At 37.4% G+C, this 12,618-nt stretch overlaps 3 protein-coding genes and 2 long non-coding RNA genes across 9 annotated transcripts; 3 read left to right on the top strand and 2 right to left on the bottom strand.

Annotated features, from left to right (window-relative positions):
• Positions 1-268: 268 nt before the first annotated feature.
• On the bottom strand, positions 269-1,508 carry AT2G16930 (Ribosomal protein L27 family protein). 4 transcript variants are annotated; one of them, NM_127246.4, is made up of 4 exons: positions 1,339-1,508; positions 998-1,097; positions 793-917; positions 269-710 (listed from the first exon to the last, which is right to left on the bottom strand). In NM_127246.4, exons 2-4 carry the CDS (start codon positions 1,092-1,094, stop codon positions 468-470), a joined length of 465 nt encoding a protein of 154 aa, NP_565398.1. In that variant the 5' UTR covers positions 1,095-1,097; positions 1,339-1,508; the 3' UTR covers positions 269-467. The 4 variants fall into 4 exon arrangements, with proteins under 4 accessions (NP_565398.1, NP_849961.1, NP_001325380.1 ...); NM_179630.3 differs by having other exon boundaries at positions 1,376-1,508; NM_001084435.1 differs by having other exon boundaries at positions 284-710; positions 1,291-1,404.
• A 1,727-nt stretch (positions 1,509-3,235) lies between these two features.
• On the top strand, positions 3,236-8,360 carry UBC23 (ubiquitin-conjugating enzyme 23; the record flags this gene model as incomplete). Of its 2 annotated transcripts, none has more annotated exons than NM_127245.3 (8): positions 3,236-3,441; positions 3,759-5,696; positions 6,172-6,309; positions 6,466-6,921; positions 6,995-7,064; positions 7,154-7,293; positions 7,385-7,696; positions 7,773-8,360. In NM_127245.3, exons 2-8 carry the CDS (start codon positions 3,759-3,761, stop codon positions 8,025-8,027), a joined length of 3,309 nt encoding a protein of 1,102 aa, NP_179284.1. In that variant the 5' UTR covers positions 3,236-3,441. The 2 variants fall into 2 exon arrangements, with proteins under 2 accessions (NP_179284.1, NP_001324377.1); NM_001335502.1 differs by having other exon boundaries at positions 3,236-3,452; positions 7,773-8,027.
• On the bottom strand, positions 8,332-10,865 carry AMS (basic helix-loop-helix (bHLH) DNA-binding superfamily protein; the record flags this gene model as incomplete). The annotated part of the gene is made up of 8 exons (NM_127244.4): positions 8,332-8,766; positions 8,855-9,031; positions 9,135-9,389; positions 9,474-10,088; positions 10,166-10,234; positions 10,322-10,394; positions 10,482-10,649; positions 10,765-10,865. The coding sequence occupies 8 exons, from the start codon at positions 10,863-10,865 to the stop codon at positions 8,509-8,511; spliced, it is 1,716 nt and encodes a 571-aa protein (NP_179283.2). The 3' UTR covers positions 8,332-8,508.
• Positions 8,776-9,215, top strand: AT2G06795. The gene is made up of 2 exons (NR_140171.1): positions 8,776-9,101; positions 9,194-9,215. It is a non-coding gene; the product is annotated as an other RNA (long non-coding RNA).
• A 973-nt stretch (positions 10,866-11,838) lies between the features above and the next one.
• On the top strand, positions 11,839-12,327 carry AT2G06785. The gene has a single exon (NR_140170.1). It is a non-coding gene; the product is annotated as an other RNA (long non-coding RNA).
• The last annotated feature ends 291 nt before the right edge of the window (positions 12,328-12,618 follow it).

Here is a 12,618-nt window from a genome sequence, read left to right as displayed (position 1 = left end):
TTACCGGTCGACATCACACCTCTTCCCTAAAATGTTTGTCATAATGGAGCTATATGAAACCGGGAATTTTGTTTATCTATAACCGGTTATATCGATTTGGAAAGGATGCAGTCCAGAGCTTTTCAAGTATTATGTAACCATACATTGTGCTCAAACCATCGTGAGAGAAGAATTTGTGGAACAAACATGAAGGCGACGGTAAAGTCTTACAGCCATGGCAGTCAGAGGTCTGTTGGGTACAGGACCATTTGATGTTGTCTAACACGTATGAGAGAATTTCAGATTTGATTAACATCTACTTCCGAATAAAAAATTTGATTTGTTGAATCCAAACAGAGACTAGAGGGAAACAAAACAGCAGCTGTAATTGAAATGAGTGTTGATATTCTAAGATACCATCATCTTTTACTCGAGAGATCATATAATCTAAAAGAAGAAACGAAGACACGTTTAGATTGTCGAGTTTGCTATGAAGCTGTGTTCAACTTAGTCGATTTTGCAGCTGCGGCTTTTGTGTAGATAGGGTGAAGAACATGACCACCTATTGGATCAACATGAATCCATTTGCGTCCTGTAATCTTGCTTTTCTCGAACCTGACTCGTCCTTCCTTCAATGCAAACAGAGTATGGTCCTTACCAATCCCGACATAGTCTCCAGGATGAAACCGAGTTCCACGTTGACGAACTATGATGTTTCCAGGTATCACACTCTGCAAAATCACACACACACAGACTAAGATTGATTTGATCATCTCAAATGTTATCTAGGTAGGTCAATGTTTGGTTTCTTACCTCTCCTCCGAATTTCTTAACACCAAGAAACTTGGGATTAGAGTCACGACCGTTCTTTGTAGAACCAGCGGTTTTCTTAGTAGCCCAACGCTTCAAGACCAAACTCAACCCACTTGAAGAACCATCTTTAACATCCCAAGAACAAGAATTACACAAATGAGTTAACCAGATCAAAATATAGACAAGAGATTTTGAAAACATATACCGGAAATGCTGCTGCCAGTATAAGCAGGAACCTCAGTGATGAGTTCCCTCAGACTAACTCTTCTGCAAATGGATGCAGCTGAGTTTAAGAAATTCATTTTCTGCAAGCAACAGAGATCAATTCAAACATTAAGCATTCAAGTAGAATTAATACTCTATACAAACTCAATTCAGTGGAACGCAACGAATAAACGAATTGAAAGCAGATCCACACGAAATCGAATCCTAAAGCACTCTAAATAGAGAAATTTCCCAGAGAAGGAGCACAAAGGAGTTATAGAGAAGAAGCTATACAACACAGTCACATAAGAGATGATAAACTCTGGAGATAAAGAAACAAACTTGATTTGAAAATCAAGCACGCTTATAAGAATCTGACCGAAAGACGATCACCGGAGAGCGAGTTTTGGTTTTTGGATGGGATCGTCGGCTGCGAGAGAAGGAGAGAGGTCTCCGGGAGATTTTTCAAGTGAGAGAGAAAGAAAAAGCGTTTGGAGAAAAGAGAGCCGAACCGAACCAAACCAAACCATTCGGTTGTATTTTTTCTCAACCCAAATAGGTAGGTTCGGTTCGGTTTTCGATAACCCAATATATTTAATTAATTAATTAATTAATTATATTAATAATATTGTAAATAATGTAAATATACTAGATTTTAACCCGCGGTATACCGCGGAAACAATTTATTTTTTAATGTTAGTATATAAAAGTTTACAAATTGTATCTAACTATAAAATATTTTTATTTTATAGTTTACAATTATTATTAAGTAACGTCCTATTAAACTCGTTCCGTCAACCCGTCCCGTAAAACAAAACCATTTATTTTATTAATGTTGATCTTATTTATGATATGTTTATGAATTATTGTCTAAATATTTTGTAATTTTGTAGTAATTAAATGCTATCAAATTATATTTCTGCTTTGATTATTATAACTCAATTGTTATAGTCATGGAGAAAAGCAATATCAAAAATGATAATTTTGTAGTAATTAAATGATATTAAATGTTGGAAGTTTTATTTTAGAAAATAATCGTGTAGTTAATGTGGAGAGATTTTGGAAAGATTGTTAAATGTCAAATATTTAATTCGAAGATTTTCTTTCTAATTATCAAAAACAAACATCAAAATCCAGTGGCAGCCATTGTAAATAAGTCCAACTACATGATTTATTTCACAAAATGGCTGCAAAAATGTATATATAGATTTATGGTATATATAAATTATTCAATTTAAAATTCTGATTTGAATTTTTTGTTTAATTTAATATATTATCAAATTCAAAGTTGAGCCATACATTTTGCTCGAACCATTTGATGTGGTCAAAACGAGGTTGATGGCTCAAACCAACCTGAGACTGTGAAAGTGGGGTGAGATATAAAGGGATGGGTGATGCCATTAGAAGGATTTATGCAGAGGAAGGATTATTGGCCTTATGGAGAGGATTGTTTCCAATGCTAATGAGGATTCCACCAGGACAAGCCATTATGTGGGCTGTTGCCTGTTGCTGATCAAGTCACTAGTTTTTATGAGATGAGATTACTCCAAAATACTCCTCTATAGAGATTCTTTTTTTTTTTAAAAGAATCAGTGTTTCTTGTTGGTTTATTTCTGAAAATCTTGTTTGGATTTGGATTTGATCTTTAAGAAAAATAAAACGAGGCTACAGTTTTTTATTTATTTTTAAAATCAAATTTTGGAGTTAATTTGGTAATAAAATATGTTTACCACAAAAATCACTACCCCAAAATTGCTAACAGCGTCAGGTAATTAAACGCGAAATTGCCACGTCCATATTAGTTTGGGCTGGGATTATTTTATTTTGGGCCACGTTTGGAACACAGGCCCACATTTTTCAACCGCAGATGCCAATTGTTATATGTTTATGCTTTTAACCAGCTTCTTGTATTTTTAATTCTCGATATTGTGCGTGATTGATAAGACTCAATATCTGTTAGATTTCATAAGAATGTAGTAACATTTTTTAATTATTTAGCCTAGAAATCAAGAGAAAGTTAACTATCTTTGTCACATTCGTAGTTGAACAGAAGAGTGCTATCAATCAATGTTTTCAATTATTCGAAATTGATTACAAAATATTTTAACGAATATAATTCTTATTACCTTATGCAATTTTGGTTTTTATAATAATCAGATAGATACAAAAAAAAAAAAAGAACCTGAATCCGGCGACTTGGTAAGCAGATCCAACGGCTGAGATTCGGTGAGTGGCCTGGTGGGATGTCATAAAAAAAAAGAAACAATTAGAGACAATAATGACGACTATACCCTTGACGCCGCTGAGCTCCTCCTCCTTCCTCTTGCCTTGTTCAATCTTTCTCCTCGATTCTTCTTCTTCTTCTGATAAAGAAAAAGCAATTCATAGACGATCAAAAAACGTAATCGATTGAAATCTTCCTCCGATCACCACTTCTTCTCCAAGGTTCCAATTCGGTACTCACAAATCTGTTCGTTGCCAGCTCAATGTCATTATATATTCGCGTAGAATCTCTGTAATAGTTTTTGATGATCTTGTTAGTTTTTTCCTTCGATGATGAATTAATCGGAATGTAATGTTCTATTGGCATGGAATGTCTTCGCTTTGAGAATTGTTTCTTTATTAATCTGTGTTAGCTTGGAGGATGTTGTTGTTGTTGTTGTTGCATCATAGTTTTAGATCCTTACTCTCTTGTAGGTTATTTTCATTATTTTTGCACTACTCTCTCATCAAAACTTTTGCTTTGGCATTTTTTTTTCTAGATGGAGCATGAGCAAGATGACCCTGGTACATCAACAAATGTAGGGGTTGACTCGTCAGTTGATGATTCAATGGCAAGTCTCTCTATATGTGATTCAGAGCATCCTAATATTTATCGACAAGATATTGTCAAAAACAAAAAGACCGGTAGTGTTGGTGTTGTCAGCGAAGTAGCTGGTGATTCTGACTCTGATAGTGATATTAGTGATGAGGAAGAAGATGATGATGATGACGAAGATAATGATGATGATGATGAGGATGTAGAGGAAGGGAAAAAGGCTAGTGAAGAAAATGTTGTTAATGGAGATGGCGAGAAAAAAGCTGATGGGAATTATAAATGTGGTGCACTTGAGGGAGATCAGATTCGTGTGCTTTGGATGGATAACACTGAGCCTGTTCAAGATATTAATGATGTAACTGTTATAGACCGTGGTTTCTTACATGGTGATTATGTTGCTTCTGCTTCTGAGCCTACTGGTCAGGTGGGAGTTGTTGTGGATGTTAACATATCAGTTGATTTGTTGGCTCCTGATGGTTCTATTCACAAGGACATCTCTACCAAGAATTTGAAACGCGTCAGGGATTTTGCTGTTGGTGATTATGTGGTTCATGGTCCATGGCTAGGTAGAATCGATGATGTGTTGGACAATGTGACTGTCTTATTTGATGATGGTTCCATGTGTAAAGTTCTACGTGTTGAACCTCTTCGACTTAAACCTATTCCGAAGAATAATCTTGAAGAAGATGCTAATTTTCCTTATTACCCAGGGCAGCGGGTTAAAGCAAGCTCCTCTTCGGTTTTTAAGAATTCGCGGTGGTTATCTGGACTGTGGAAGCCTAATCGTTTAGAAGGTACGGTGACCAAAGTTACTGCGGGATCAATTTTTGTCTACTGGATTGCCTCAGCTGGCTTTGGTCCAGATTCTTCTGTTTCCCCACCTGAGGAGCAGAATCCAAGTAATTTGACATTGTTGTCATGTTTCACTCATGCCAATTGGCAAGTGGGTGACTGGTGCCTTCTTCCATCTCTGAATCAATCTGCTACAATCCCCTTACACAAGCATGTATCTAAATTAAGACTTTATGATTCCCAAGCTGATCGGCAACAGAAAATTGGGCGTGATTTAGAAGATGTGCAAGATGAAGTAAGTGGAAAAGTTGAACCAGCTGGTATTACTGCTGAAGCTTTGCCAAAAGTAACTAGTGACGATCCTCCTCAAAGAAATCCTTCTGTTTCAAAGGAGCCTGTTCATGAGCCTTGGCCTCTCCATCGGAAGAAGATTCGCAAACTTGTTATCAGAAAGGACAAAAAGGTTAAGAAAAAAGAGGAAAGCTTTGAACAAGCTCTTTTGGTAGTTAATAGCAGAACACGCGTTGATGTATCCTGGCAGGATGGTACAATAGAATGTAGACGGGAAGCGATAACATTGATTCCAATTGAGACTCCTGGTGATCATGAATTTGTCTCTGAGCAGTATGTGGTAGAGAAGACCTCTGATGATGGTGATAACACAACTGAACCTAGACGTGCTGGCGTTGTAAAAAATGTCAATGCAAAAGATCGTACTGCTTCTGTGAGGTGGCTAAATCCACTTCGAAGGGCAGAAGAACCCCGTGAGTTTGAAAAGGAAGAAATTGTCAGTGTGTATGAGCTAGAGGGCCATCCAGATTATGACTACTGTTATGGGGATGTTGTTGTTCGCTTATCACCTATTGCCGTTGCGTTACCAGCATCTTCTCCCGGAAACTCTTTTGAGGAGGCAACACAGCAAGACAATGGATACCAAGATTCAGAATCCCATCAAGAAGCTAAAATCCTTGTGGATAAGGAAGAAAACGAGCCTAGTACGGACCTTTCAAAGCTCTCATGGGTTGGAAATATTACTGGCCTCAAGGATGGTGATATTGAAGTAACATGGGCCGATGGAACAATATCAACGGTACGTCAACCTCAACTAGTCTTTTTCACTTACAATCCCTTGTCTGATCTCATTATTATTGCAACATCTACGAAAATTTTGAGTGTTTTAATAGTGTTTATTCGGGATGCTCAATGTATGTCCCGGACCTATTTGGAGTTAGGGTTGTTTATGTTCTTGCTACTCTGCTTTTTATTTCATAGATCGGGGAGTTAGGGGAGAGGCCAAACTATAAATGTTGTCTCCTCCTAGATGGTTTGGCCTAAAAAGACCGTTGTTGCATAAGTTGGAGGAGTTTTTAATACCTATCTTAAGAAATAACTTGGAGAGCAGTTGTTTTTTCATTTTAATGACCTGAGAGATATATGCAATTTGGTTCGTTATGAGACTGTCTATGCAAGAAACAGTTAGAAATCTCTTGAATCTGATGGCACTTTACCTGTGAACAAGGCTTGTTATTCTTTAATTTTAATTTATAATTGTCTCTTCCTCCTAGGTTGGCCCTCATGCAGTTTATGTAGTTGGACGCGATGATGATGATGAATCAGTTGCTGGAGAAAGTGAAACAAGTGATGCTGCTAGTTGGGAAACTTTAAACGATGATGATAGGGGTGCTCCTGAGATTCCTGAAGAGGTTTGTTTCCGTTTATAAAAAGTTACATAATTTGTAAATAGTTAATTATATATCTCCTTGAACCAAAAAGCTTTAAAAAAGGTGGCACTGATTTAATTCCTTTTAGCATAGGCATTGCCATCTGTCTGCAAATTAATAAGAATGTTTGATTTTCAGGACCTTGGAAGGAGTAGTTCCATTGAGGGAAACTCTGATGCAGATATCTACGCTGAGAATGATTCTGGGAGGAACGGTGCCCTAGCTCTTCCTCTGGCTGCAATCGAATTTGTGACTCGACTGGCTAGTGGAATCTTTTCGCGTGCAAGGAAATCTGTAGATTCTTCCAGTTCTGATTACACGGTTGAAAATGTATATAAGCAAGCTGAATCGACCAACCCGTCCGATGAAACAGATTCCCTTGATGACCCTAGTCCTTCAAAAGTTAATGTGACTGATAATTGCGAGTCAAAGGGCACTCAAGCAAATGCCAAGAATATTTTGAGCGGGGAAACCTCTACATTTTTAGAAGATGAAGATAAGCCAGTACCTTCTGAAGGTGATAGTTGCAGTTTCAGACGCTTTGATATATCACAAGATCCTCTGGACCACCATTTCCTTGGCGTAGATGGGCAGGTAGTTCAAGGACTTGTACTTTAGATGACTTCTTTGTTGGTGCAAAATACTAAAATATATAATAAACTTACAGAAAACCAAAGAAAGACAGTGGTTCAAGAAGGTTGATCAAGACTGGAAAATACTTCAGAACAATCTTCCAGGTAAGAATGTCAAGTTGTACAGTTAAAACGTTCAGTAGTATCTCATGATGGTAACTTCTTATTGGAAAATTTTGATTTAACTTTGGCAGATGGAATCTTTGTTCGAGCTTACGAAGATAGAATGGATCTCTTGAGGGCAGTAATAGTCGGGGCATTTGGAACACCATACCAAGATGGTCTCTTCTTTTTTGATTTTCACCTTCCATCTGACTACCCTAGTGTGCCACCGGTATGGGTTTCTAATTTTTATTATTATTATCGTGCCCAACCAAATGTTGAATCCAGCTATGATATGAAAATAATGTTCTGACATGTTGCAGTCGGCATATTATCATTCTGGTGGATGGAGGTTAAACCCCAATCTGTACGAAGAAGGCAAAGTCTGTCTTAGCCTTCTCAATACCTGGACAGGCAGGGGAAATGAAGTCTGGGATCCCAAATCATCTAGCATCCTTCAAGTTCTTGTTTCACTCCAGGGATTGGTGTTGAATTCAAAGCCTTATTTCAATGAAGCCGGGTATGATAAGCAGGTCGGAACTGCGGAAGGAGAAAAAAACTCACTGGGATACAACGAGAATACTTTCTTGCTAAATTGTAAAACCATGATGTATCTTATGCGGAAACCACCAAAGGTAATTTTGAAGCTCTGTTGCTATTTCTTCTTAATTTCACAATTTTCACTTCTCAAGTTCGTGATGAAATTTGTAGGATTTTGAAGAACTCATCAAAGATCATTTCAGAAAACGCGGATATTACATTTTGAAGGCATGTGACGCCTACATGAAAGGATATCTCATAGGTTCCCTCACCAAAGATGCCTCGGTTATCGATGAACGCAGCAGCGCTAATTCAACTTCAGTTGGTTTTAAGCTTATGCTGGCTAAGATAGCACCAAAGCTTTTCTCAGCACTGAGCGAGGTAGGAGCTGACTGCAATGAATTCCAGCATCTGCAGCAGCAATAACACAATCCTAAAAGGAGCTGGATACACCGATCGTTGCCAATGAACCAAGTGAAGGTTTGCGGCTTCTTTACTATTACAAGTTTCAAATTCAGATATTTCTGAAACGTGTGTAGTAGAGTTTTTTTGGAGTTATACAAGAATTAAGCGATACTAAGTTGTAACCCCATCTGGTCGAACAATATCGACAAATGAATTTGTTTTGGTTGGTCATGTTTTGGGGCCTACTTAAAAGTTTTAGGGGTGCACTTCAACACCTGTTTCTTTTGTCATGGGTTGTCAAATTACTTTTCTAACAAAGATTATTTAAGTAAAGTTGTTTCGCTTTGGTTTATTCCTGGTATTGGATACAGGAACTGTTCTCGAACTGACATTCCTTTTATCCTTATATATCTTGAAATGAAAAGATCTTCAAAGTTTGTTGATGCAGAATGTTTCTTTTGCTTGTAAAGCAGACATCTTTATAGCTTTGGGGAATTGGTCCTTATTGGTTGTGGTAATGGTTGATGTGTTGGTGGTGGTGATGATGATGAGCGCTCTGATTCATCTGGTGATCAAATGGGTGATGATGACCATTGTGATGCTGGTGATCATCATAGTGTTGATAATCAACTTCGTTCTTTTCGTTTTGCATAGAGCCTGTAGCCATCTGATCATCTTGCCATCCTCTAGATGTGTTCCGGGTTATTTCCAGCAACGAGTTCCTTACGTGTTCAGCTTGGACCATCTCGTTATCATTTTTCTGTAACATGGGAAAACAGAAACATATAGTTTTTGTATATTTTGCTTTGGTTTTTGTTTCTCCATTCCGCAGGTCCTTTAGATCATACCTCGACTTTGAAGACATTGGAGACCAGGCTGAGGTAGCGAGTCGTGTTAGCATTTGTGACTTCTAGTCCAAGAGAATCCAGTGCCTCCATTAGCCTTGTGAAGCCTCCTGGTTTGTATTCGCAAATCACCTTTACGAAAAACTCTCTGCCATCTAACTGAGCCACGTCCACCTGTGGCTGAAACTCCGCAACCCAACATAAACCGATATCATGAGGTTTTGATTTTAGAGTTCAGATTAGAAGAAAGGTGAGAGTTAGTTTCTTGTTATGATGCTCTAACCTCCATTTCTTGTCCTTTATCATTGGAATTCTCAAGATCAACATCTTGCTTCACGCTAGGAACGTTGGAGTTACATGAAAGCCCCGGGTGAAACCCAGTGACCACTGTCCCGTTCAGGCTCATCCCTCCTTGTGGCCTATTAGATCCATCCTCAGTCTCTGAGTTCTCTTCAAGCTCGTCTTGAAGCTCCTTTGCCTCATTCTGCAACTCCTTAACGTAGTTGATTGCATCGCCAAGAATCGACGCCCTGTCCAACTTCCATGCCACAAAAACTAGTTTCAGAGAACGCATTATAACTCAGAAACCAAGAAGTAAACCCAGAGACGAAAACCAAGATACCTTGGTTATCCTGGGAACAAGCGACCGGAGAGCATAAAGCCTATCGTTTAGCTTCTTCCTCCTCCGTCTCTCAGCCATCAGGTTCTTGGCTTGAGATCCTTTTCCTGACTTCTTCTTGTACTTTGGATCATCTTCATCATCAATCTGGTCGCTGCAATCCGACCCTGAATCCACCCTACCGTTCTCATTCATATCCTTATCGTTAACAACTTGCTGTTCATTCACAAGCAAGCTAGGCTCTCCAATCACTGGAATCCCATCTTCTTCCACCGTGTTAAATGGGTTCATACCCATCATTTCCTTGTTACCATTCTCTGGGAGATACCCCAAGGCTTGATGATGATAATCACTCTTCATCTTCAAGTGTTGTGTCTCGTAATCACTCATCTGAGGCAAGAAATTGAGTCGGATCTGATCAGCAGAGATATCGTAAGACGAAGGGAGATTCATCATATCTTCTTCTTTGGAACCCTTTTGCTGGATGTCACCGGATAACATCCCGTACGGCTTCGATTCGACCTCGTCTGCTACCATCATGTTTATCGTTACAGAATCGTCCATCAACATGTTGCAATGTCCCATTACAAAATCCACCACGTTCTGATCTTCAGCGACCTATACGCGCACACATCATCACAAACAACCACAATACAAAAAACCATAAACTTAACATTATTGAGACATAAACATACATGTCTGGTCGCAAAGAGCTCCACTAGTCCTCCCGGTATAGGAATCAAAACCCTAGTACAGATTGTTTCCTACAGGATATAAGAAAAACCGAAAATTAATACTTCTTGTTCATGAGATTGTGATTACTCAAAACTCCAAGAATCGGGTAATAGTACCTGCATAAAACTTGGTTCTGAGCTCTCACTCAACCAACCAGTCTGGTTAGTCAGAAGAGTCTCCGCATATATCCTATAGCAAAATCCATATTTTTCCATCTCTAGGCGTTTCTTATGAAAGAATATATGTAGCTTGTATATATATTATAGATGATCATACCCGGAATCAAGAGGTATGGAAGCTGGAAGATGGGAAAGAAATTCACAAGATTTGGTCCGAGGATGATGAAACATAACATCCCTACAACCTCCGTAGCTAAACTCTTCTGTTCCATTCTCCGCTATGAGTTCTGTCCCACCACAACAACATCCCATCCACTTCACAAACCTGTCTCCTCCAAAACCACAATAACAAATATTTGTGACGAAAGAGAAAGAAAGATGGATAGATAGAGATAAAAACTCTTTAAAGCTTAACTACTTATTAAAAGAATCAAATCAACCTTTGGTCTTCGTTTAGTCTCCAAAGAACACAATAATCCCAAGCCCTTGCACCCACAAGAGGCCTCAATTTCTCCAACAAGTTTTGCATATTACTCTCCATTAATCTCTCAATATGATTACTGACAAAAGCACAAATCTATTGCGTCAATATTTAATGGATTTGTTAGTAACAAAAAAAAGAGATTAGAAACAATAACTAGAGGGGACAAAATGTATAATTTTTCATGATGATAGAGCTAAAATATCATGAGGAAAATATGCCAACAAGAACTTACACAAGATTCTCGGAAAAAACAAGGCTCCTCAAAAATCTTGTGACTGGTGAAAACTTGACAAGAGAAAGCCAAGAAATTGTACCAAAAGAAGACAAGAAATTGGAAGAAAGAAGAAGAAGAAGAATAATCAGTAATAGGTAGCAGCTAATTACTTCCATACAAGGTTGAGCTTTTTCGTGTAAAATAACGTCACCACAAAACTTTATTTATATATGTGTGAAAATATCTGAGTTATAATTTTTTTTCTTTCTTCTCTCTTATTAGGAGAGATTGTTTTTGGTAGGTTAAGTGCAGGACATGCATGACGATCATGTATATGTATGTATTTACTTTTATATTTTTTGTATAATATATGTGGAATGTAACTAAACACATTAGTATAAAAAGTATATATTATAAAAAGAATTAGAATGATGAAAGGGGCAGATTGCATGAGCTAAGATAACGTGTAAAACCCTAACTAACTTTGTTGAGAGCTTCTCTTCGTTGCGTTTAGGTTATTCATTCTTCTTTCGGTGTCTCAACTACTATTTATTTTCCCTTCTTTGTCATTTTCTTATTATTCGATTTTAGTTTTCCTTGATTCTTTAGTTCCGACGTAAAATATGTTATAGAGTGATAAAAATTTACAGAAATAATTGTGTGAAGACATATGCAAATATTTGAGTTGAGAATAAACGACAAATAAATATTGTTATGCGTAGCAACTAGCAAAAGCTGAGCTAGCTTTGTCTCCTAATAAATATCCATAGACCCAACTGTCCACCTTTCATGAAGCTGAAATTCATGATTACGTAACAAACCACTCCCATAGTCGGACGTAAGTTTCTTCATCTGAATACATATCTACACGCATGTTCCTCTTCAGTCTTCAATAGTTATATTATGTGCTTTGCATAGATCTACCCATGCACATTGATCAAGAGTTTAATGCTTGTATGATGGATTTTAAATTCGATTCCGGAAGAATCAAATTTTTAATAAGTAATAAACACATTTTAGGATATTTGATTAGTATGTTGTTGTTGTTGATTAGTAAATTCGACTTGCTTACCAAGCCTCTATGTATATCATCTGTAAAGAAAGACACTCTCTGCTACACAATCTCGTTATGGAGATTAAAAACATCATTCGGTGTCATTTAGATCCTTTGTCAAGAGCTCAAAGATTAGGCCTCCATGGAATCTCATTTCTAGCAACTTGCTTTGCTCTTTGTAATTCATAATGTGCTCTGTTTGCTTGTTATGTTGTAGGTGTTATTCATTATAGGAGGCAGGACTTTGTATTCGGTTTCTTGTTTAATGAAAGGTATATATTGGTTAAAAAAAAGTATGTTGCAGGTAGAATTACTTATTGTGGAACCAATATTTTTTTTTTTATAACTACAAATCTAATAATAGGAGAAGTGATATAAATCACTTTTCATAATAGAAGAAGAAAATAGATTATATTATTAGAATTATACTATCTATGAATTGTGAGTTTTAGGGTGGGTTTCTACCTCTTCAAACTCGATTGGTTGGAAAAGATAGTAGATTACATACCAGTTACATCCTAAAGTTTAGTATTGTTACAACA

This window comes from Arabidopsis thaliana, chromosome 2, assembly GCF_000001735.4.
Source record: "Arabidopsis thaliana chromosome 2, partial sequence".
Taxonomy (NCBI): domain Eukaryota; kingdom Viridiplantae; phylum Streptophyta; class Magnoliopsida; order Brassicales; family Brassicaceae; genus Arabidopsis; species Arabidopsis thaliana.
Note: the sequence above shows the minus strand (reverse complement) of the source record. Positions and strands in the feature narration are given on the sequence as shown.

Coding starts and splice junctions, on each gene's coding strand:
- AT2G16930 (NM_127246.4), bottom strand. CDS start 1,094: ATGAATTTCTTAAACTCAGCTGCATCCATTTGCAGAAGAGTTAGTCTG. Junction 918..997: donor TACTGGCAGCAGCATTTCCG/GTATATGTTTTC, acceptor GGGATGTTAAAG/ATGGTTCTTCAAGTGGGTTG. Junction 711..792: donor TTAAGAAATTCGGAGGAGAG/GTAAGAAACCAA, acceptor GTGATTTTGCAG/AGTGTGATACCTGGAAACAT.